Source organism: Falco cherrug, chromosome 8 (genome assembly GCF_023634085.1).
Source record: "Falco cherrug isolate bFalChe1 chromosome 8, bFalChe1.pri, whole genome shotgun sequence".
NCBI classification, from domain to species: Eukaryota; Metazoa; Chordata; class Aves; order Falconiformes; family Falconidae; genus Falco; species Falco cherrug.
Window position 1 is genome coordinate 32,908,906 of NC_073704.1, and position 21,654 is coordinate 32,930,559.

General features: G+C 42.1%; 2 protein-coding genes across 2 annotated transcripts; one reads left to right on the plus strand and one right to left on the minus strand.

The window, feature by feature from the left end:
* Window positions 1-1,082: 1,082 nt before the first annotated feature.
* Window positions 1,083-9,596, minus strand: DTX3L (deltex E3 ubiquitin ligase 3L). The gene is made up of 5 exons (XM_055719493.1): window positions 9,359-9,596; window positions 8,891-9,111; window positions 4,870-6,405; window positions 3,779-3,996; window positions 1,083-2,151 (listed from the first exon to the last, which is right to left on the minus strand). The coding sequence occupies exons 1-5, from the start codon at window positions 9,528-9,530 to the stop codon at window positions 2,082-2,084; spliced, it is 2,217 nt and encodes a 738-aa protein (XP_055575468.1). The 5' UTR covers window positions 9,531-9,596; the 3' UTR covers window positions 1,083-2,081.
* On the plus strand, window positions 9,532-21,135 carry PARP9 (poly(ADP-ribose) polymerase family member 9). The gene is made up of 10 exons (XM_055719492.1): window positions 9,532-9,666; window positions 10,144-10,180; window positions 11,604-12,436; window positions 13,825-14,052; window positions 14,135-14,353; window positions 15,590-15,665; window positions 16,128-16,502; window positions 17,277-17,425; window positions 18,833-19,007; window positions 20,206-21,135. The coding sequence occupies exons 1-10, from the start codon at window positions 9,652-9,654 to the stop codon at window positions 20,511-20,513; spliced, it is 2,415 nt and encodes an 804-aa protein (XP_055575467.1). The 5' UTR covers window positions 9,532-9,651; the 3' UTR covers window positions 20,514-21,135.
* Window positions 21,136-21,654: the final 519 nt, after the last annotated feature.

Genomic DNA, 21,654 nt, shown 5'->3' on the forward strand with positions numbered 1-21,654 from the left:
GTCACCCATTTCCATCATTCTCCACCAGAAGTACTCCTACAACTGGGCAAGATCGCCACGAAAGGGCACTTTCCCCAGACCAACGCGGCTGCTAGCTGAGACACTTCCAACCGAGTGCACCCGGCATCCCCCTGCCAAGGCTGGTTTTCAGCTGTTTCTTTCTGCGCGTTTCACTAAAGTGCCCAAATATGAGACACTAGAATAGGAACTAAATGAAAATTTTCCCCCCCTAACTTCACTGGAAGTTCACTGAGGAAATGGATAATAACCACATGTCATTAAACACGGTAAGCACAGGTGGATGTCAGCTAAATGCTGCTGGTGTCAGCCAGGCGCCTGAGCAGACCCACGGGATGCCTTTTTGTTTCTCGGTGGGCGATTATAATCTTCTGTTTCCTAATGCACTGTTCTCTCAGCAATCTGCTCCGGTGCATGCTGCCCTCCCTTGCTGTCAGCCAGGCAAAATACCTGACTTTGATTGCAAATCAGGTAAATTTATTCCTAGACTGCACAGCTATGATTAGACAGTAAAGGTTGTTGATAAAGGCTTGGGAGCTTTCAGTGACAGTCAATAGGACTCCGCTTCAAAACTCTGCCTGCAAGCTTTGCCACAAATAAAATGGGAGCCTGTGCGTTACCAGGGAGGGGTCTGACTCGGTGAACTGGGAGAGAAAGTGAAACCAGAGACCAAAAGAAGTTGGCGAGATTTTATCTTCATGGCTGGTTTCAGTGTGCACAAAAGCACAGTCATTTAGAAACAGCTGGAATGTTGGTTGGTATCTTACTGCATAGAAAAAGGAGGGGTGAAATAGTGTAAAATCTGAAAACAAATAAGGTAAGAACAAAAGAAAGAAAGACATCCCAACCCACATGGAAACCAGAAAGTGCCCAATACTACAGAATCTGAAAGTCAAGGTGGTGAAGTAGTACTGCCTGTTCACTATATGGGAACCTCAAAAAAAAAAAAGCAGGTGGCATAGGATCCAAACCATCCCAAATTATGGTGTTGCTGGGAAGCTCCTAAATTAAAAAAAAAAAACAAAAACGCAACTACACATACCTAAAATAGAAGGAAAAACCTGTACAGATGGTATTTTATATTTTATTTATTATATTCAACAGCCTAAAGGAAATGGTTTAACTCACTAAATATTACGGCTGCACTAAGTGAAAGATATTAGTTTCCACCACCACAAAGGTAATTAGCAGGCTATTTAGTGCAGAGTAGCAACAAAGTATCTTTATGATACAGTTTAAGCCATATATTGGAAGCAACGGGAAGAACATAACTTTACAGTTGCAAAACTGAGTGAAAAGCTGTATTTAAGCTTAAACATGATGGAAGGCGGAGCCAGGACCCCATGATCAGAGATGGCCACAGGCATCGTTGCTTTCCATTTCCTCCAGCGTGGCTCTGAGCATTCAGCACTTCTGCAGGATTAAAGATACAGCACCATCCACATACCCCCTCATACATTACCCCACTAATTTCATGTCTAAAACCCAAACCACTAGTGACAGTTCCGTCATGAAAAGAAGCGAAAGATCACAGCTGATACTATAGCTGCATAAAAATTTTCCAGCAGATGGGTTACATGATGCTATCCATGATGACAGCTGTAAACTCACGAAGCTAAAGGAAGTTTTTTTGATCGAATAAAAGCTAGTAGTGGATCTAACAGTTTTCGTGGTCAGACTGAAGACTTGTGGGAAAAAGGCGCTGATCAGATTCACTGTTAAAATAAGAGACACAACTTGATACTCGTCAAGTAAACAAGTACTGACGCTGCACTCACAAGACCCAAATTCTGTAAAAATTACACATATAGAGAAGCATGATTATATAAGTAAATGGTAAGTATTATAAGTATTAAATTATAAGTATTGTAAGTAAATGATGTGTAAACCAAACACATACCATTTGATGAAAAAAGATTACTTTTCTTAACTGACCATGAACAGCAAGTGATTTAAGTACAGCAGCTGAACAAAGTAACTCCTGTCTCCTTAGTGCTTGAATAGTAAAGTAACTGCTACATGTCCAGTTATCACACTTAAGAGTTGACAGCTGATAAATTTCTTTATTCAATTCCTCTTGCTTTCAGTTCTGATCGAACTCGCTGCAGGTAATCAGGATCAGGGTAACCAAAACTAGGAGAAGAAGAAAAGAATTGTTTGGGCTACTTCTGCAATGAAGTACTTGACAGTTCTACAGAGTCTTCTCCATAAAATCTCTTAAAACACTTCACAAATTTTATGCACTTACTTCTTACTCTACAGAGAAAACAGACCCTACTTTGCAAGTCAAGAGAGGTGGTACAGACAGGGTAAAGCTAAAAACTTAAGAAAAGGAACTGCTGAATTTGGTTGTCCAAACTGATGCTAAGAACTTGATTTTCAAAGATGCCTGCTGTCTCACTTGAAAATGATACGGTGCTTGGGTACGCATCTTTCTGAACATCAGACCTGAAGCATATCCAACTGAGCATTCAAAACACAAATATAACGGCACCTCTGGATTTTAGGTAGTGCACCACCAGAAGAGTGTATGAAGCAAGTGGTAACTCAGGAGAGCATTTAGGCAGAGCAGGCTATACAGTAAAACTGATACTTTTTGCTCTTTTATGATTCTAGCCCAGAAAGGAGGATCTGGACACAAATCTTCAGAACTTGCATGAAGACACCTGGCCCTGAGAGGCTGCAGCAAGCTTGGAAGGATTGTTCCAAGCCTCCCTCTTGACTCTCCAAGATTTTTTCCAGGAGCCAAACATTTTCCTGACATAATCCATAGTTAATCATATCTTTAAGAATGGTCAGTTGTACGTGCATTAAGGGCTGGAATGTAGCGATCCTAATTGGAAGACCATTGAGGAATTAGTGCTACACACAACCGTGAATGGGAGCAGGCCCAGGCCTGTGCCGTGCTGTACCGCGCCACGCTGCAGGTGCGGTGTGGCCTTCAGGCCTGTGTTGTGCTGTGCACACCCTATGGCCGCATGACAGACTCAGCCAGCTTGCTCTAAGAAAGGTGGGGGCGGCTCCCACTCGGTACCAGTGACTACGCCACCTGCATGTCCTTGCCTTTATTTACAAGTGCAGGAAGTCCTCAAGAAATGCTGAATAGTTATCTTCCACTAAGAAAATCCTGTAATAGCTAGAAATACCAAAACAGGGTAACCCTTTCTACGGACAGGGTCAGCATGGTGTCCTGTGCTCTGACCAGAGGCCCACTGAATGCTGCGCAACTCAGGGTGCCTAGCATCTAAAAGGACATAACCACATCTATACTACAATCTCTTTCTTCTCGCTGTTAGCTCCGATAAGTAGAATTTCAAGTCGTATTTCACAGACTGCCATCTTTACCAGGATCATAATGGACCAGCACCTCCTGGTGCAAACCAGCAGGTGACAGAAGAGGCTGAGATCAGGAGTCCAACCTTAGCTGCTATCAAGCTGCCTTAGCTTGCTGTCCTGTCCTCTACTACAAGCGGTTTCTAATCAGAACAGTTATCAGCTGAGTAGGTGCTTTACACAGCTCACTGGTGAACGAGCAGCCTGAGAGGCAACCAGAGACTACCTTGTGAGTATGATGTGTATAACGAGCTCATCCTTGTTCCAACTGTCCAAACTGGTTTGAAGGTGATTCAAGTCTGGTTCCATAAAGCATTCCACAATCATTCTGTTAGTGACAAAATATGAAAGCTCTGCGTGCAAAACATTCAGGGTAGCCTTCCTGACAACAGTAGCAATAAAATTACATAAAGAGAAGACTACTTACTTGGTAGGTCCTCCAGTCATGGAAGTTTTGTGGTGAATATCATTCCATGTGATAACATCTTTTGCGCCAGTAGTATGAGACTGACCCACTGTGAAAATCAATTTTTGGTTAAAGGCTCTTTTGAGGAGCTGCAGAATTTCTTGCCCTTCCTTATTGTCAGGTAAATATGCTGTTCGAGAAGTTGCACTGTAAGGTTTCCCTGGGTTTGGATGATTCCTCTATTTTGCAGAAAAACAAAACAAAACCACATTATAAATCAAAAATGCTTTGAAAGCATGAAAATGATACATCCCAGCTTTCGCAATACTTTTTATCCTTTCTTTGATTCAGAAGGACATAGCATGACTAATGACTGATTTTGAGGAGTTTTTTCTCATCAGATAATTTCTGTCATTTAAGTTTCATTTACATTTTCTTGTCATCACTCATGTGTGAGAAGCAGAAAAGGTACTGCTCAGCAACAACAAAAACATCTCTGTATTATCTACACTGTTTTCGGCACAAACCCAAAACACAAGCGCTGTACCAGTTACTATGAAGAAAATCAACTGCATCCCAGCCAAAACTAGCACACATCCATTGCTATTTTTAAATTTGTTTTTTCTTCTTTGTTCTCCCAAATGCATGTCACCCCAACCCTGGCTTTTTCATTTATACCGTTTTCAGTCCTATGCACATGGCTCTGAGCACATATCTCACCTGCAAAGCTTGCAAGCCAGCTCACTATTCACTTTTGTCTGTTGGTGTTGGCAGCTACAAGAATGCCTCAGGGAATCCTCATTATACGCACAAAATTTTGTTTACAAATCACTCCATAGATTTCAGTTTAGTTATTCACCATGTACAAATTAAAGACAGGTAGCTCTGTCCTGGTCCATAGAAAATGGAATGCTACCATTTGACTGTTTAATTCCTACTATATTACTTAATTTCAACCAAAACCACTGAATTAAGTACCTGCAGATTTATACAGAACAAAGAAAGATCTCTCCTGGATATGCATTAAAATGAGGGGAAAATAGCTAATTTTATATTCACTATTGGTTTTGTTGTGGGAAAAATATATCTTATGAAACTTTAAATATACTTACAGTTTGAATACCACCGTGCATGTAATATTTAATCTCTATAGTACCACATCTGGGATAACCAGGGAGAGATGACAGCAGTGTTCTAGTTGACATTATTCCCTCTGGTTGGTCTCCTTTCATGGGTCCATAGAAGGTGTTACAAATAGGACAAGTTTGCTTGTAAGACATGGCCTGGGTGATGCAATCTTTGCAAAATACGTGATTGCACTTTTTCAGTATTTCTTTATCAATAATTCTCTCCATGCAAATTGGACACATATCTTTGTCGTTTTCTGTCTTTGCCTTAGCCTGTCCTTCAGAAGAAACATTATTCTTTTGCCTGCCATTGTGTTTCTTCCCAGATGCTCCTGTAGCTTGATAGCTGAGATCAGAGGACACTGGTGGTCTATTTTTAGTTTGTGGTGAGTCTTCAGTGTTAAGAAGGTTTACAATAAGATTTTCAGCAACATAAAGATTGTCTGGTAAACCACTTAAGATGATTTTGTCTTCCTTCTTTGTAAGTTTTACATGCAGATCTTCCAATCGTTTTCCATTAAACAGCGTATCTAATTTTCTATTCTGACCTTCTGAAAGTTTCAAGCTGATGTGTTTTTCTCTTAACATTGCAAAGGCATTCTGAAATGCATTGATGAAACTTTCAGTAGCATGTGAAGACATATCAGTAGTTTTGTTCCTAGGCCTAAATACTATGAGCATCTTCTGGCTATATGAACTGACTCTCATTTCTGTTACTGTATCAAATTTGTCTTTAATGCCTTCAATTTCTTTGCTTATCTTTGTTTCCAACAGTTTAAACAGAGAAGCATCAACTTCAATTCCATTCCTGTACTTGTATAGTTCAGATGATATTTTCATATTCTTTTCAGCTTGGCTGTTCTTAGCTTCTTCTGCTAGAAACGTTTTGGCAAGTAAAATCACACTCGCTGGACCACGGAGTAGCAGCTGATTCCCTTCCCCTTTGGCAAGAAGATTACTAAACCTAGCATTTAATTTCATTATTGTCTCATTTAATGTGTCACTGTTTGTTATAGGAATTTTTTCCTGTTTCAGATCTTCTACACTTTTCTGAAAAGTTCTGATAAAAAAATCATTAGCTTCTTGTATTGATGAAGGGCTTTTATCAGAAGTGAGACATACTGATGTGGTTCCATTGTCATTATCTTTACTTCTTATACACACTCCAAAACGTTCACGTAGTACTTTGATTTGTTGTTTGCAGGTGTGAATGAAATATTCATAGAGAGCTGACAGAACTGTAAGCTCATTCATTTCTTCAGTATTCAGAACATTTTCATCTTTCAAATAATTTTCACTTTCAGAATGTGAAAAATCATGTTTTGGGTCATTGCCTGCAAGGATATCCTTGAAGTAGCGATAAGCTTTTTCAATATCTGTAAAATCTCCCGTCAATTTCTCAGAGCCATCAATATTAGGATTTCCTTCTCTTTTTAAATTTGGACATACAATGGTAATTTTCTCCCTCTGCTGTTCAGTGAACATACTGGTATTCAAAGTTGCAGATACTGTAAGAAATATCTAAAGAGAAGACAAGAAGATAGCGTTTTTTTTTTTTCTATGGTTCTCTGCTTGCTGCTTCTGTATTTTGAACAAGGAAAAGCTCTGTACATCTCAGTAGGGCCAGATTACTACTGACACATTTGCACATAGTGTTTCTTTTCAGTCACGTACACTGACATTACAGTACACTGATATTATACATTGAAGTAAAGCGATCTGTTTCTAAGTCAGCAGCAAAAATGAAATTTGCTAATGTCACCTGCATTGCAGGAACAAAGACAGTAACTTTGCTACTTACTTTGAGACCGTGACTTGTACCCTCTACTCCTGACCTCTGGTAATATGGCTAGCATTACTGATGCCATTTTATGAGGCAAACAGCCACTCTCTGTGACCAAGCTAGTTATGCATTAGTCCCTCTTCCCCTCATTATCCGGCCCTGGAAGGTCCTGCGCAGACCTTCATCCAAGCAGACGAAGCAAACAGATTTCTTCTTCCCCCCTCTATCATTCTCAAGGTTCCTGGGCACCAGAGGCCTACTACTCCCCTCCTTATTGGCCTTGAAAGTCCCAGGCACCCTGCCAACCAGATGGTGATGACCCCATCATCATGGGAAGCGTAACCACATGCAGAGCACTGTCTAAAAAATCAAGCAGTTACAAGTGCTAAGTGGGAACTTGGATCACAACTGCTGCTGAACAGTGAGACCTGTGATCCCCCAGTGGCCAGGGACACCCCCAGCATCCTCCACTTCCTCCAAGGACCGAGTGATTCATATTCTTTTATGTGTTTTTTGAGTCTAGATTATGACTGTTGTATCGATACAGCATGCCAAGTATTAGAGATTTGGCATGATCTACAGAGGGTCCAGGTGGTTACAGAAACCATAAATGAAACTGTGTTACAAAACTCAGTGCTACGCTGCAAAATTGTACCACACTGATTCTGCTTGCAGAAATCCTGTGCAGAAATTCTGATAATCAATTCTATGCTATGCTAATCATAAAATCCTGTGAAAAAAAATAAAGCTTTAATTGTAACTACAGTTTAGTGCCATGACCATTCTACCAAGGATCCCCAAAAGAACCGGTCTGTTCCCTTAGTGTCAGATGACAGAGACAGAACATGTTTTAACAGCACATACAAGTTATCCTACATTGTTCTTTAATTATATTAGACTTTTCAGTTTTCTCTTAGCATCTTTCTTTAAAAAATTCCCAAAAGTCATGCTTTAGTACCTCAGGGTTAAGGCAGAAAACAGGATTCTGAAAAATAATAACAAACATGTTCACATCTCTACTTCCCACAGACAGAAGGATAGGGAAATTGCAGTATACTGCTACAGATGTCAGGTACCACTATGTTAGCATACGCTGTATCTCAAAAACTACATCTAAGCTACTGTGCAAAAGAAGGTACACCCTCTGGGCCAGATATTGGTGCCTGGCCCTACCCCGTGTCTCTTGACACACAGCCGATCTTTTCTGCATAACTTTTAGTTCACAGAGTCTGAAATAGTGTTTGCTGTGCTACACCGAATGCTGAGGTAAGGGATCAGAGTAATCAGAGCTGTCTGAAGGTGCATGCTAAAATAGTGTTAAGAGGTCTGTGTAGCAGGAAGGGAACCAAATCTCATACAATTCTTCCACCTTTTCGGAGCGGTCCTTGGTGCTTACTATCCCCTGAAACCTGCCAGGGTACCACTTTGAGGAGCAGTGGTTGGTACACACCAAAGCCATGGTAAAAAACGTGCTGCCTGTTAACAGGAGTGGATGACCTGTCACCCAGCACTCAAAAGTTGCTCCCTGCTCCTGTTTTATTGACTAAGATAATGGCAGGTCCTGATGTTGTCTAAACACAAATTACCAAACTTTGATTTAGTGTTTAACTACATGTTAAACAAATCTGTGCACAAAGTTTAGGCCAAGCTGACTCTCTAAAGCTGCTAAAAGTGACAAATGAAGGGACTTCAGCCTTGGGAAGGACGGGAAACAAAGAATGGATGGTGAAAAGCACACTTATTTAAGTTATAAAGAAAGAAGCCTCCAAATGAGGAAAGTTCTGCCACAAGAGGAGACAAGCTGACAAAGTTTTGCAATCCACAGAAAAGTAGTTGAAAGTAGGACAAAAGTAATTGTGGTAGTGGGAGATTGTGACCTCTGACTCAAATAGTCCCCCGAAAGAGGGCAAACCCCTGTTTCGGGAGCATGTGTAGTTAGTAAAAAACCATCAGCAGTGCTACCTGAGGACGCATACTAGTTTGTGTTAGAAGTGAGAAACTTGTGAGCAAGCCCGTGCATGAGTGAACATGAATATGTAACGCACGGTGCATGTGCAAGTACTCTGCTGTTCCCACCGTGTGCCCGCCGGTGAGCGGGTGCGCACGCCGGGCAGAGCGATCCCCCTGGGGTACGCCTGCTCCTTGACGCTACGTGGGTGTGAAAAGGTTCAATCCCGATCTCGGTGACGGTGACACTGCTTGTTAACTGCTCTCCTGATGTACCTTTTTGGTGATGACTTCTCTTGCTGTGCCCCCATGGCCTCTGGCCGCCTGCTGCTCCTGCTGAGGTGGGGGACAGCTGGAACGGACGGGGCCGCTGGGGGAAGGCTGCTCTGTCACCCGGCCCTCGCTCGGGTCCCCTTCTCCCTGCTCGATGATTATCTTCAGGTGCCTGGCTCCGATCTCCAAGGTGTGATCTGTGCGCGACACCACGCTCCTCTTATCTGCAGCGAGGCGGGAACACGCCGGTGAGGCGGACCGCGTCCCCTGCGGCCCTGACGGCTACGGGCGCCCACCGGGGCCCGCCGCCCCGGGCACAAGATGGTGCCCCCGGCCGCCATTTCCCGCCCGCTCAGGCGGCGGCGGGCTCAGCGCGCCGCCAGCCCCCCAGGGCCGCCCCCTCAGCGCGGCGGCGGGAGCTGGCCGAGCCGCGGGCCCCGCCGCCCCCAGCCCCTCTCCTCCGGCCCCTACCTCGCTCCTGCTGGAAGCGCACCCAGTAGGTGCCGGGCTCGGGGCCCGTCTGCACCTCGCACTCGCCGCCCCCCGACCGCTTCCCTGACTGGAAGTAGCTCTGGAGCTTGAGCAGGGGCTTCTCGCTGGCGTCGGGCGCGGGGCAGAGCCGCACCAGCAGCGCCGCCGCCATGACGCCTGCCGCTGCCCGCTTTCGCTTTCGTTTCCCGCCCGGGGCCGCGCTTCCCCGCCCCGCGCCCTGCTCGGGCTCCCAGCGCTGAGGGGCCGGCGGCTGCGCCGCGCAGCGCCGCTTGATGGGGATCCTGCAGGTAACGGAGCGGGGCGGGGGGCCCGGGGCTGGCGGCGGCGGCCCGACGCGGGGCGGCAGCGCCCGCAGGGGCCGGGGCAGCTGCGGCGGGAGGCGCCCCGGGGCCGGGGCCGGGCCGGGGCTGCGCGCACCGCGCTGCCGGCGGGGCTCGGGGCCGGGGCCGCGGGCAGGGCGTCGGTCCCCGCGTCGGTCCCCGCGCCCGCTGCCGGCGGCGACCTGCCCCGGCGGCCCAACGGGGGCCGGGGGAGGCTGGGGGAGGCTGTGGGGCACCGCCCGCGGGTTCAGCTGGGAATGGCATTTGAAGTGTTGGAAAACCTGTTTTTGCAAAGTTTTTGCAAATAAAGTTTTGCAAAAGGCGGTGCTGCTGCTTTTGCTTGCGACAGAACCGCGCCTGCAGGAACGCAGCACATCGGGCCGTAACGCGTATTTTCTCTTTCCTTTTCTTTTTTTTTTTTTTTTTTTTTTTTTTTTGCAATAGAGTTACAGTCCGTTGAGCTGGGCAGCGGGCAGTTCAGGTAAGCCATCTTCCCCCATGTAAGTTGAACATTGCCAACTGCGGCCAGCAAACTGGAAAACATCAACATGGAATAGCCAAAAGCAATCTGAAATGTATGAATTAGACGCAGTTATGAATCAACGTTATTATTCATTACTTCAACAGAATTTGCTTGCATTTCTCTTTTAAGAGTAAGAGTTCCGAAGTGTTTTGATGAGTCGGTGTGTAATACTTTGTGAGAAACGTTAGAATTTTTAAAAGCAGGTTAGCATATTCCAGAGAAAAGTCTGATGAAACTGTTACAAATTTATTTACACTAATTAACGTGAACTACTGCCTATAGTACTGCTGACATCTGCCAAGAGAGGGCTGTATAGCTACAGTGATGTCGTCAAAGCTGCCCCACTCTTTACCATTATTTTTGTTCACTGATAAAAGTGGTTTAAAAAGCCCTTCTGAATTCACAAGTTCCATACAAAGAAAGAACTTGCTTGTGGGCTTTATGTGCAGACCAAAGAAAAGCCACAGAATTAAAGACAAAGCTCAGTGTAAGATCTCTGTGGTACGGTTAAAAGAACGTGTTGGCAAGTTCTCTCTTGTGTGTCTCTGCCTGTGTGCTGTGAGTCACTGACTCTGCAAAGGCCTTGGACCTTACGGGAAATCAGTAACAAAAAATACTAAAAACGCCCTGGAGAGGGCAGAGGCAGGCTTCAGCCTTTCCAGAAAACAAGCTCGGAGGGGAACAAGTTGGTTTTCTGCTTTTACAAGCATTCTGAATCCCCGGGTATGGCGTAGCTTTTCATATTTGCTTTCTCAGCTGGAATTTTAGTGGCAAGCACAGCTAACAGTAGCATTGCAGCCAGTTAAAGCCCTGTAACAGCATCTTTTTCAAAGATGTTCTTCTCCCACTTGTCTGTTCCTTTTTCCTCCTCACCATTCAGTTATGCTGCTGCATCAGGTTTTGAGGTTGGTGCTCAAACTCAAATTTTCTGGTGTGTTGTGTTTTTTTGTTTGTTTGGTTGTTTTTTTTTAATTCAGATCATGTCACTGATTCATTTATGAATATGGCCCTGACAATGGTTTTCAGCCTAATAATGGTGGGGAGAATAAACCGTAGGAAAGGGGAGGCAAGGGAGCGGGGGATGAGAACAAGTAACATGAGGAGACACATCTTAACCAAGCTTTCTCCTCCAGTAAAGGGTAAGGCAAACCTAAACTCTCAAGTCACCACAGGCTCAGTGATACTGTTGTCTGCCTTTCGTTGCTTAGTTGGACTTTCTAAGGCTATGAAAGGGGGAGAAAGAAGATCAGACTATGCCAGAAAATACTGATAAGTAATGGCAGTAGGATAAAATTGAAAGCTATAAACCATGCTTCTGTATAAAACCCAGTGTTTTGACAGTAGTATCTTTGGTTTCACTTTGTATTATTCTGTATCCTAGGGCCAAGCATGGTAATGGATGAGGACAGCTTGGTGATCCCCATCAAAAAAGATGTCTATGAAGTCCTTAAGAAAAGAGAGAACTGCCTAAGTAATCTCATTTATAAAAAGTTTGTTTGTATATCAACCTTCAAAAGTACAAAAGGTGCTGTTGAAGTGTACAGGAAAAAACTGAAGCAGGGAATTTACATTTGTGTTTGTAAGGATGATCTCACAAGACACAAGGTCGATGCTTTGGTGAATGCAGCCAATGAATATCTAGATCATGCAGGAGGCCTTGCTTTAGCCCTTGTGAATGCTGGAGGGTCAGAAATACAAGAACAAAGCAATCTTCATATTAAAAAGTATGGAAAACTCACAGCTGGCAAAATAGCAGTGACAGGTGGAGGGAAGCTTCCTTGTAAGAAAATTATTCATGCAGTTGGTCCAAGGTGGACCATTTATGAAAACGAAAGATGTTGTGACCTACTTCACGAAGCTATTGTGAACGTTCTGAAATACGTTAGTGCTCCAGAAAATGCTATAAAGTCTGTGGCTATCCCAGCAGTGAGTTCAGGTATTTTTGGCTTCCCGCTCAGTTTGTGTGCTCAGGTAATTGTGATGGCTATAAAGGAATTTGTTGAGGCAGGTCCACCAAGCTGTCTCAGGGAAATCCGCCTGGTGAACATCTATGAGCCTGCAGTTGCAGAAATGAAGAAGGCCTGTGAAAAGTTTCTGGGTGATCCTAGTTCACTTCCAGAAACTCTTTCAGTTTCACCCAGCCAGTCTTCAACTTTCATCAAACTTGGAGGCACTCGCTTGCGCATCATAAGAGGATTCCTTGATGAGCAGAAGGTAAGTCTGTCCCATAATGTGTTGAACATGGAGTTGCCACCAAGTCTTGACAGGATTTGGAGCCCAAGAGTTCAGAACACATATTGTATTGGTCCGCTGAGTAGTTATCTTCTCAGCCTGGTGAGAACTTACAAGTGGTAAATAAATGATAGCAGCAAGGAATGTATTTTTTTGTGTGTACATGCTGTCATGGTATAATAGGAAGCAGCTAAAGATTGCATGATTAATAAACATTAACATAGGGATATATTATTATATTCTTATTATAACATCATGGGAGTTCACATTTTATCATGCATTCCCTAGAAGTCTACTCCTATTTTTTGCCTTGCTTTTTTTCCCTATCATTTATGTTCTCATAGATGTGACTACTGGAGTTATTCAACAAAGACTGTAACAGCTGAAAATAACTCACAGATGATAACACAGAAAATAACACAGATGATGTGCACCTTACCTTTAAACAGTGCATCATTTAAATGGATTCATTTCACTTAACTAGAAAATCTGTTGCAAAATACATGAGCTTAGTCATAGTAATCCAACAGAGCTCTTAGACTAGAAGCTACATCACAGAAATGGCATTTGCTTTTAGCAAATACTGTACTTTAACAAAAATCGTAACTTGTTTTAAAGAAGTGTCTTAATTGAGTAGGAAGTTCATTTTTTTTTATATGAGAGCAAAGGATCACAAAGTTGACATTGTAGGGAATTTTATTAACCAGTTCTACAGCAGTGAAAGATACCTTGTGCCTTCAAGGCTATGAGGAAAATATGCTCCAAAGTCCTGTATCTTTAGGTAATCTTCAACAATTGAAGTTAGAACAGTTACTGTAAACAAGTTTTTTGCAGTTTACATATTTAATTCGAAATACAGAAGACCTACTACAGGGATCTGCTGTTTCCACTGGGAACTGGAAGCAACCATGGCTTTGCAGCTCCCCTGTGTGCACTGATCCTGCTAGTTTGGTGAATGCTTGCTGCCCTCACATGGGGAGCATCCGTGTGGGCTGGGATAATGGAGCGCACTGTAGTTTTCACCTGCTCGTTGATAATCAGCTGCAGAATTGCATTTGATGAGGCACATATGGGTCACTTCTGTAGCTGGGGTAATAATTCTGTTGAATACACATTGATGACTTGACCTCTTCAATTGACTCACACTATTGGCTTCGGAAAAAATGTCTGCGTTTACTGCCACTAGAAGGTGCATACTTTGATGTATTCCAGCACTGCCCTTAGTAGTAAGAGAAGCTTTCTAACAGCTGATCTGCTGCAGTGAGGTTTTCTTAAAAGGGATTGTTCCTTGAAAGAATGCTCTCTATAGTAGCAAAGCTTGCAAATAGTAAACTTAAACTATACTGAAACTTAGCACTCTTTTCTTCCAGACTACAGCTGTTGTTAATACTGTGTCTGTGAATGGCGAGCCTTACGTTCCAGTTTCAGGCAGACTGCTGCAAAAAGCAGGTCCAGCTCTTCAGGATGAACTTATGTCTCAGATTAGATATTCTTCGTCTTATAAAGAACTCGTAGTAACAAAAGGGTATAATCTGCCCTGTGAGTTTGTACTGCACATTGTATGGCCGCAATACCACCACACCGTGTTGCTGTGTGAGGTAATGTTCAGTTAGACTGGATTTTAATTTATTTTCGTGTTGAATGGTATGAGGACTAAAATACTTGGGTCTTTTTCTACAGGTATTAAAAAATGCAGTGACAAGATGCCTGTATTGTCTTCAGGACTATCAGTCTCCTTCAGTTTCTTTTCCAGCAGACGGGATTTGGTCATTAATGCTGCCTGTTGATACAGTGGCAGAGATCATGACTGAAGAGGTTTTAAAATTTGCCAGGATACACCCTGAGAATAAGATAGATGTGCAGTTTGTCTTTTGCCCCGATGACAACAATGCCTATCAGGTAACAGATTGTTAACTACCAATAAGGAAAACCCCAAACTGTAAAAAAATATACCCAAAGATTCCTATAAATTAAGATAAACTGAATTCTGCACTACTTTTAATATTTGAGTGGCAGGTCCCTTTATGAAACTATTTGTCTCATTAACAGGTATTATCAATATTTACAAATCTTTATTTTCTCTTCACTAAACCTGAAGTTGTCACCCTGTGGTGTGATAACAAAGGGAGGGAGCTGTGAAATTCTCATGACTGTCAGCAAATTTGTAAGAGAGAGTCTACCCTTAATTCATTAGGAAATAAACTCATTCCTTCTCAGGAAATTTCTTTCTCACTTTTGTTTTCTTTTTTTTGTATGAAGTTCCTAGGGCAGAACCCTATGAACACGTATGACCTAATGTGAAGGGTTAGAAACAGTGGATAATTACAACTGCAGTGTGCCATTTTCCGCCTTTTGAATATTTGGCTGATGTGATTAATACACAACTATTTTAGATTGCCATCTATTATAAAAGTACAGAGTTTGCTTTTGTTCCCATTTAACTCCAACCATCCATTCTTTCAATGGGTGCAAGAACTAGGTGGAGGGGGCTTGGAACTAGATGATCTTTAAGGTCCCTTCCAAACTGTTCTATAATTCTAAGATCAGATCCATGTTCTGTAACAGTCCCATAAACTGTAAAGGAAGTTGTATGACAGCTACGTACTCGTCACTTAATCCCTTGATAATCAGGGCACAGCAGAAACTCTTTTTGCTGAAAAAAGAAGGAAGGGCAATTTGCCCAATGCCAAATCCACTGCCTAGCAGAGCAGCGCTTCCCAGAGGCTTTCCAGGTGTGATCATGAAGAGGAGCTTTGGAGTAAAGGCAGGGCAATAGTCTAGGTTTTAAAATTGAGTAAGGATTCATCAGTATGAAACTGCAAGTAATAAACACCTTTATCTGCTGTGCTTCCATGAGCTCCAGATAAGCCACAACCACAAGGAGCTGGTAAAGGTACCATTCAGTGTGTAAGGTGTTTTACCTTAGGAGACATAGAAGAACAAGAATGCATTTGATACTGTCAGGAATAAAATTTTGGGAAAAGCTGACATGTCAGCTGTTAACATTTTCAGAATTTGGGGTGGGTGGGTGGTGTAACTACAGCTGTAAACTGCTGCTTAACAGGGTTTTGAAGAGACAAATTGTGTATTTGACAACATAAATGGCAAACTGCCCCTAAACTTTTCTTTTTCAAGGCTTTCCAGAGGAAACTTCATTCAGCAACACACAAACTGGGAGAAAAGCAGTGTTACAACAGCAGTGATTATTTGAGTAAGTAACGAACGGAAGGGACATTTCAAGTAGATGAGCACTCCAGACTTGAGAATCTGAAACCTCATTCCTTTAAAAAGAGCTTAGTATTTGCATATGTGTCTTGGGGAAAAGGGGAGGCAAAAATGTGTGAGCATTTTGCATTTTTACATTAATAGGAAAGGAACTGGGCAGTCCTTTATAAAATCTTCAAACATAAAAATCATTGTCAGTGCCTAACTTGTTGGAAGTCATTTAGTGGAAGGCAAATAAACAACCGCACACAAATGCAGAATATTTCTTTTTCCCTGGAAACGTTACCTCCTTGTATCTGATTTTTTTCTGAGCTTACCAAAAGAATAGTGTGTTTCTTGCAGTGTTCATCTTGGGCTGGATATAGAAATTTATGATAGCACTTGAAAGCTCTTCACTCTTCCAGTTCACTTGCATTTAAAAAAAAAATTTAAAAAATCTTTCTTCCAGGTAAAGAGTCAGGCAGTCAAAGCATAAAAGAGACTGCAGATAATGAACCAGCTATTGAACTTAACGGGAATACACATACAATATTGAAAACAGCAGAATCATGGATCCAAGGCATATTACAAATTCAGGAAACTCACCGTGCTGTTATTGAAAACAACTACATCTTTAGCCTTGGTAAAAAAGAGTTTGCAGAACTGTCTCAAGAGTGGCACTCTAGCGTATGTGTACTTGAAGAAGTGAGAGGTGGAAAAGCAAGGCTGGAATTCCAAGGCCCTCCTGATGCTGTGATTGATGCAGTGCTCACAACTGAAAAATTGCTGCTCCGTATGCAACAGAATACTGCAGCCAGACAAGAGGAACTGCTGTACTTAGTGGGTATGTAAACAAGTGACTAATCAATAAGTACCTAAATGAGGTCAAGCATGAAGCAACATACATCTGTGTATTGCTGAGAGTGGACAGACACGCATTTAGTTCACAGGGATAGTGAGCATTGCTTTAATTACCGTTATTACTGTAGTTTGACATAGGAGCCTCTGAAAGACTATTTGTTAGCTCGGCAGTATTCCCAGTAAGGCACCGTTCATACAGGGCTGGCTGTTGTACACCCAGCTGTAATGCCGACTTCCTCCAGGACAGTTTCACTTTAAAGCCTGGCCACTGGAGACTGGCAAAATTTCTGTTTAATTAACACATACCTTTGCTGAACTCTTGCTAGCTACAGCTGGACCACTGTTGCAGGACCCACCAATGGACCTATTCTACAGAATTCTTGACTTTCATTAACAGTTGATAGAACTAGAACAAAAAGCTACTGAGTGATCATTTTTATCTCGTGTTTGTATAGTCATGCAATATAGATACAGCCCAACTTGCATATAATGGTAGAGAGATGTAATGGAGAAGATAATTGGGTTTTGTTCTTTTCTTTGGTCCCTTCTCTCTGGTTTCTTTAATAAATGTAGAAAAAAGGAACAAATGAGTGTGTATCAGTCCCGCTCAATATTAGGCTCTAGCATTACTTGGGAGAATATTTAACATTCTTTGTTCTTAACTAAACTACCAAACTAAAGTATTGGATCTCTCCCGCTTGCCTTCGCTTCAGAAGTTATGATAACTTGCAAATTTTACTCCCTTATTTGTATTCAGGCCAACCAGAAGCAGGTCAGCTTTCAGAAGGAGGCAGTCACAAGACAGATAGTACCAACTGCGTCCGTATTTCACTGGTGGAATCACACCTTCAGGAGTTTAAGGACAGACAGAAGCAATTTGAAAAGGCTGGGCTTTGTGTTCTCAAGGTAAAGAGGGTATTTGTGGAAAAACTAAATCTCAGGTGATATATTTGAACTAACATGTTTAACGTACACTTAAAAAACACAGATTAACTATTTCAATATATTGCTTTTAAAAATTAAGATCAAATCAGCCTAATCCTTAAAAAGGAGATAGTCATTACTCCTAATAAATTTTAAACATAATGCAAATAATCACTCACAGAGTGTGGTTAAGTTCTGAGAAGTTCTTTTAACTGAACGGTGTACCCTGTGTCTTACTTCATGCTTCAAATGGTCCTTTATAGGACTCTAGAGAAATACGAGGCTGGTATGCTAGAATGAGTACGATGTTCCAGGACACTAATGCAGTGTCTCTGTTTTCTTCTTGTGAGTTTGACACCAAAAATTAGCAACTGAATTTGTCAAGTTACGATCTGATTAGTAGTGTGTTGAAGCTGGGATCTTGCTTGCCTCTCAGTGCTTTACTGAACGGGAGGATGAGGCTGTGCAACACACAGAAGTACAGAAGTTTGTAAACAGGGATTTGTGTGCCTAGGAATAACAGCAGGTAACTGGAAACCAGACTGCCAGTGGGTCAGACTGCCTCTCAAAATAATAGCAAATACCAGCCAGATAAAAGCAAGTGCTTCTTGATCTGTAGAGCTAAAGATTTTTGAGTCTGAATGCAAAAGCTACATCAGAATTTAAATCGATGCTGCACCGAGGATCAGCGCTCAGTCATAGCTCAGTGAAATGACTTAAAAGAGCAGAAGTTTGATTGTGCTTCAGCACCTGCATTTTTTAGCTGAGTGGTCAGAGGTCTGGCATGAGCGGGTTGCTGGAGAAGAGGCCTTGCAGGCCCCTGGCACTGACGTTTGCTGTAGGACCATGAGTGGCCCACTGGTGGAGTCAGGTGTGCCAGCGAGAGCTGCCGTGTAGCTGATTCACCCGACATTCTGTGTGGTATTACACTGCATGCAGTTGTGCTTTTGAAAGACGAGCTAATGTAAAGGCCCTCTCATCTTGTGGACCCTTTTTTCCCCCCCGAAAGCTGTAAAATTTTGATCAGTGAGAGCTGAGGTTCTCCATGCCGTACAGGACACTTGCAGTTCTTTACAAGAGCAGGCAGTAAGCACCCACACAGCTTATTCTCAACGTGGTTGATACTGAATCTGTTCAGAACAGCGCAAGTACTGGAAATCAGAACACTAGGATATATTCCTGCTGATTTCAATGAGAGGTGTGAGATAGTAGCATGATTCTTTTTCTGCAGATCAGTTGCACACTTCAGATACCTTATCTGCTTCATGGTCAACGCATCTAAGCTAAAACAAAGGTTCTTAGATTGAAGAGCATAGCCTGAACAAGAGCACTCATGGACTTCATTGATACTGGTCTCCGTTTGCTTACTACACTATATTTATGTTACAGATTGAAAAGATACATAATCCTCTTTTATCTGCTGCATTCCACCAAATGAAAAAAAACATAGAAGAATACCAACGTACCTCCAAAATAACCCACAAGTTGTACCAGTGTGTTCCTGCTCAGTTCTGTAGCTCAATATGCCAAACTGGATTTCACAGGCTGTATTCTCCACCAACAGGTAAAAAGTTGCTTTGGCATCTTTAACTGAAATGAACAGTGACTGACTACTACAGTTGGATTAAAATCGGAAAAAATGGCATTCCTGAACAAGAACTGTTTCTTACCTCCATTTAGAATCATAGAAGCTTACTTCTTTGTCTACAATAAGATCTTCCTTTTTTTCTTTCCTGATACTGTAGCCAGTAGAGCTCTGGGAGGGTAAGCCTGGATTCTAGCCTACCCCAAACACTGTTGACAGAATTGTTAATATACACATAATGCCATGTCCAAATTTTATTTTGTTGTGTCACTCGTAAAAGGAAGTCAGCATCCTTATCTACTCACTGCAAACATGCATTCAGCAGCTCGATGCTTTAAACTGTGTTCAAAGGAATCACAGAATAATTGAGGCTGAAAGGTACTTCTGAAAGCCAGCTAGCCTAACCCCCAGCTCGAATCGGGTGCGATCAGGGGCAGCAGATAATCTGAGTGAGCCAACTGCCATGCAAACTAGAGTACACTTCGGAAGACAGTTGTGATGTCTATGCAGACGGATGCTTTCAGAAATGGAGAATAAACATTTAGCGCTCCATCCTGCAATAGGTGAAGGGTGTGATATTTTTCTTGTCAAATGCAAATTGGGATTTCAGGCTATAAACTGTTAAAAAAAGCGGAGATTTGCCTTTCTTTGCCTATGCAATGTATATGGCACATTCTCACATTTTCAAAGTAATAAATAGGATGGTGGTCTAATTTATTTCTGCTTTTCCACATGATACTATAATAGCATTTTTATGGCGCGTTCCCCTTATAAATGGCAAAGCTTTTTTTCCCACAGTTTACATTATTAAAATCTTACTTTCCCTGGTCCTTTTCAGAGTCCCTAGTACGTGATGACTAAGGTGTCTATATAAATACATTACACCTTGATGTTTTTATCACTGGATTAACAGTTAAACCTTAAAAGGTCACCACTGGAGTATCAGTTAAATCAGAACGGCTATCAGCTGTCATTGCCTATTATTTCAATGGGAGGTCAGTGCTAGCATCAGAGCCACTTAATGCAAATTTACTTCTAAAAGGATGGCATGCATTGACCTGTAAGATAAAACATAATACTGAATGAAGCAGCAGTCCCTTAGTACTACCACCCCAAAATAACCAAATGTTGAAGGCTTTTATTTTTTTCTTCTGAAAATTTTTCTTTCTTTTTCCAGATCAAAAATACGGAGCTGGCATCTACTTTAAAAGGAACCTGAAAAACCTAATCGAGGATAAAGACATGTGGGAGACAGACTCTAAAATGTATGTGTTTGAGGCTGATGTATTAACAGGCTTATATACTAAAGGCAAGCAGTCTTGTATTATGCCACCAGCAGTCGAGGGAGATGATGGTAAGGTGTACGATAGCTTAGTAGATGATGTCAACAATCCCAGCACCTTTGTCATCTTCAACGGTGTTGCAGCCCTGCCACAGTATTTGTTGATTTGTTCCCAGGTGAAGGAGAGCTATATGGCCCCCTGAGGAATACAGCAGCATGCTGAGTATGAATTAATCAAAACGGTAGCTATTGTGAAGGCCCCCCCAGAACAAAGACTAGTACTAGATTTTAAGAGGATGCTCTACCTAGTAACATGCTGTGATCAAAGTGCCTTGTGCAAAGTGCTCTGAAATATCCACGAACAAAAAAAGTACACGAGTACCTTAAGGAGATTAGAACAAAATTATCTGTGAGTGGAAATGGAAGGGAAAGCATCACAAAATACAGTTTAACATTTATCTGGTCATTTACTTTATGCCTTAAAATATTCTGAGCATGTGACTATACAGTTGATATTTGTGTATGTTGTCATTCTTCCGTTACATTTTTCTTAATCTCAGATACTGCATATGTTAGCAAAATGCAAGAAATTTTGGTTGTGCCTTCGATTCTTACATTTTCTTTTGACTTAAAATAGATGAATGTATCAGGTGAAAGCTGTTTCCCACTTAGGGGCATGCCATCAAATATACATAGTTGTGACAGATGTTAAGGCAATGCTTCATCATTTTTAAGAGTATTTGGTGTTACAGTTTTTATTAGTTAAGATATTCCGTGCATTGTAGGTACATGTATTCAAAATAAAAAGTATGAATGATGCTATTAGCTAACCTGTTATTTTTCCATACAGTCTTAAGAATGTGACTTGGATTGTATTTGAGATTCAGATTTCTCAGTGGTCAGTCTCTTTGAAAAGCTGCAGAACAGCAGAGAACTGGTTCAAGCTACAGCTCGAAACTGCTCTTCAATTAATCTGGTTTAAAGATTACAGTGTCAGCCTTGCAGCTAGGTATCCCCACACTGCTTCTGCAGTGACCTGAAGCCAGTAAACAGAAGAGCCCAAGAGCCATTATACTCACTTCAATATAAAAGGGGATTCAGCCCAGTTCCCAGGTACTTTGAAACTTTCTGTACTAAAGTTTGAAACTATGATGTTAACAGGGTTTAAAACAAATCTATTGCCCCAAACTAAAAGTTACTACCAGATTTGTCCAATCAGAAGCATTTAAAGCCACCAGTTACGGCCCTAACTAAACACCTACATGGCTTATAAAGAGTGCTGTAATACAGAAATAAAGGCTTATCACTTGGTATCAGCTCTGCTTCTAGATTGAAAAGTTACCT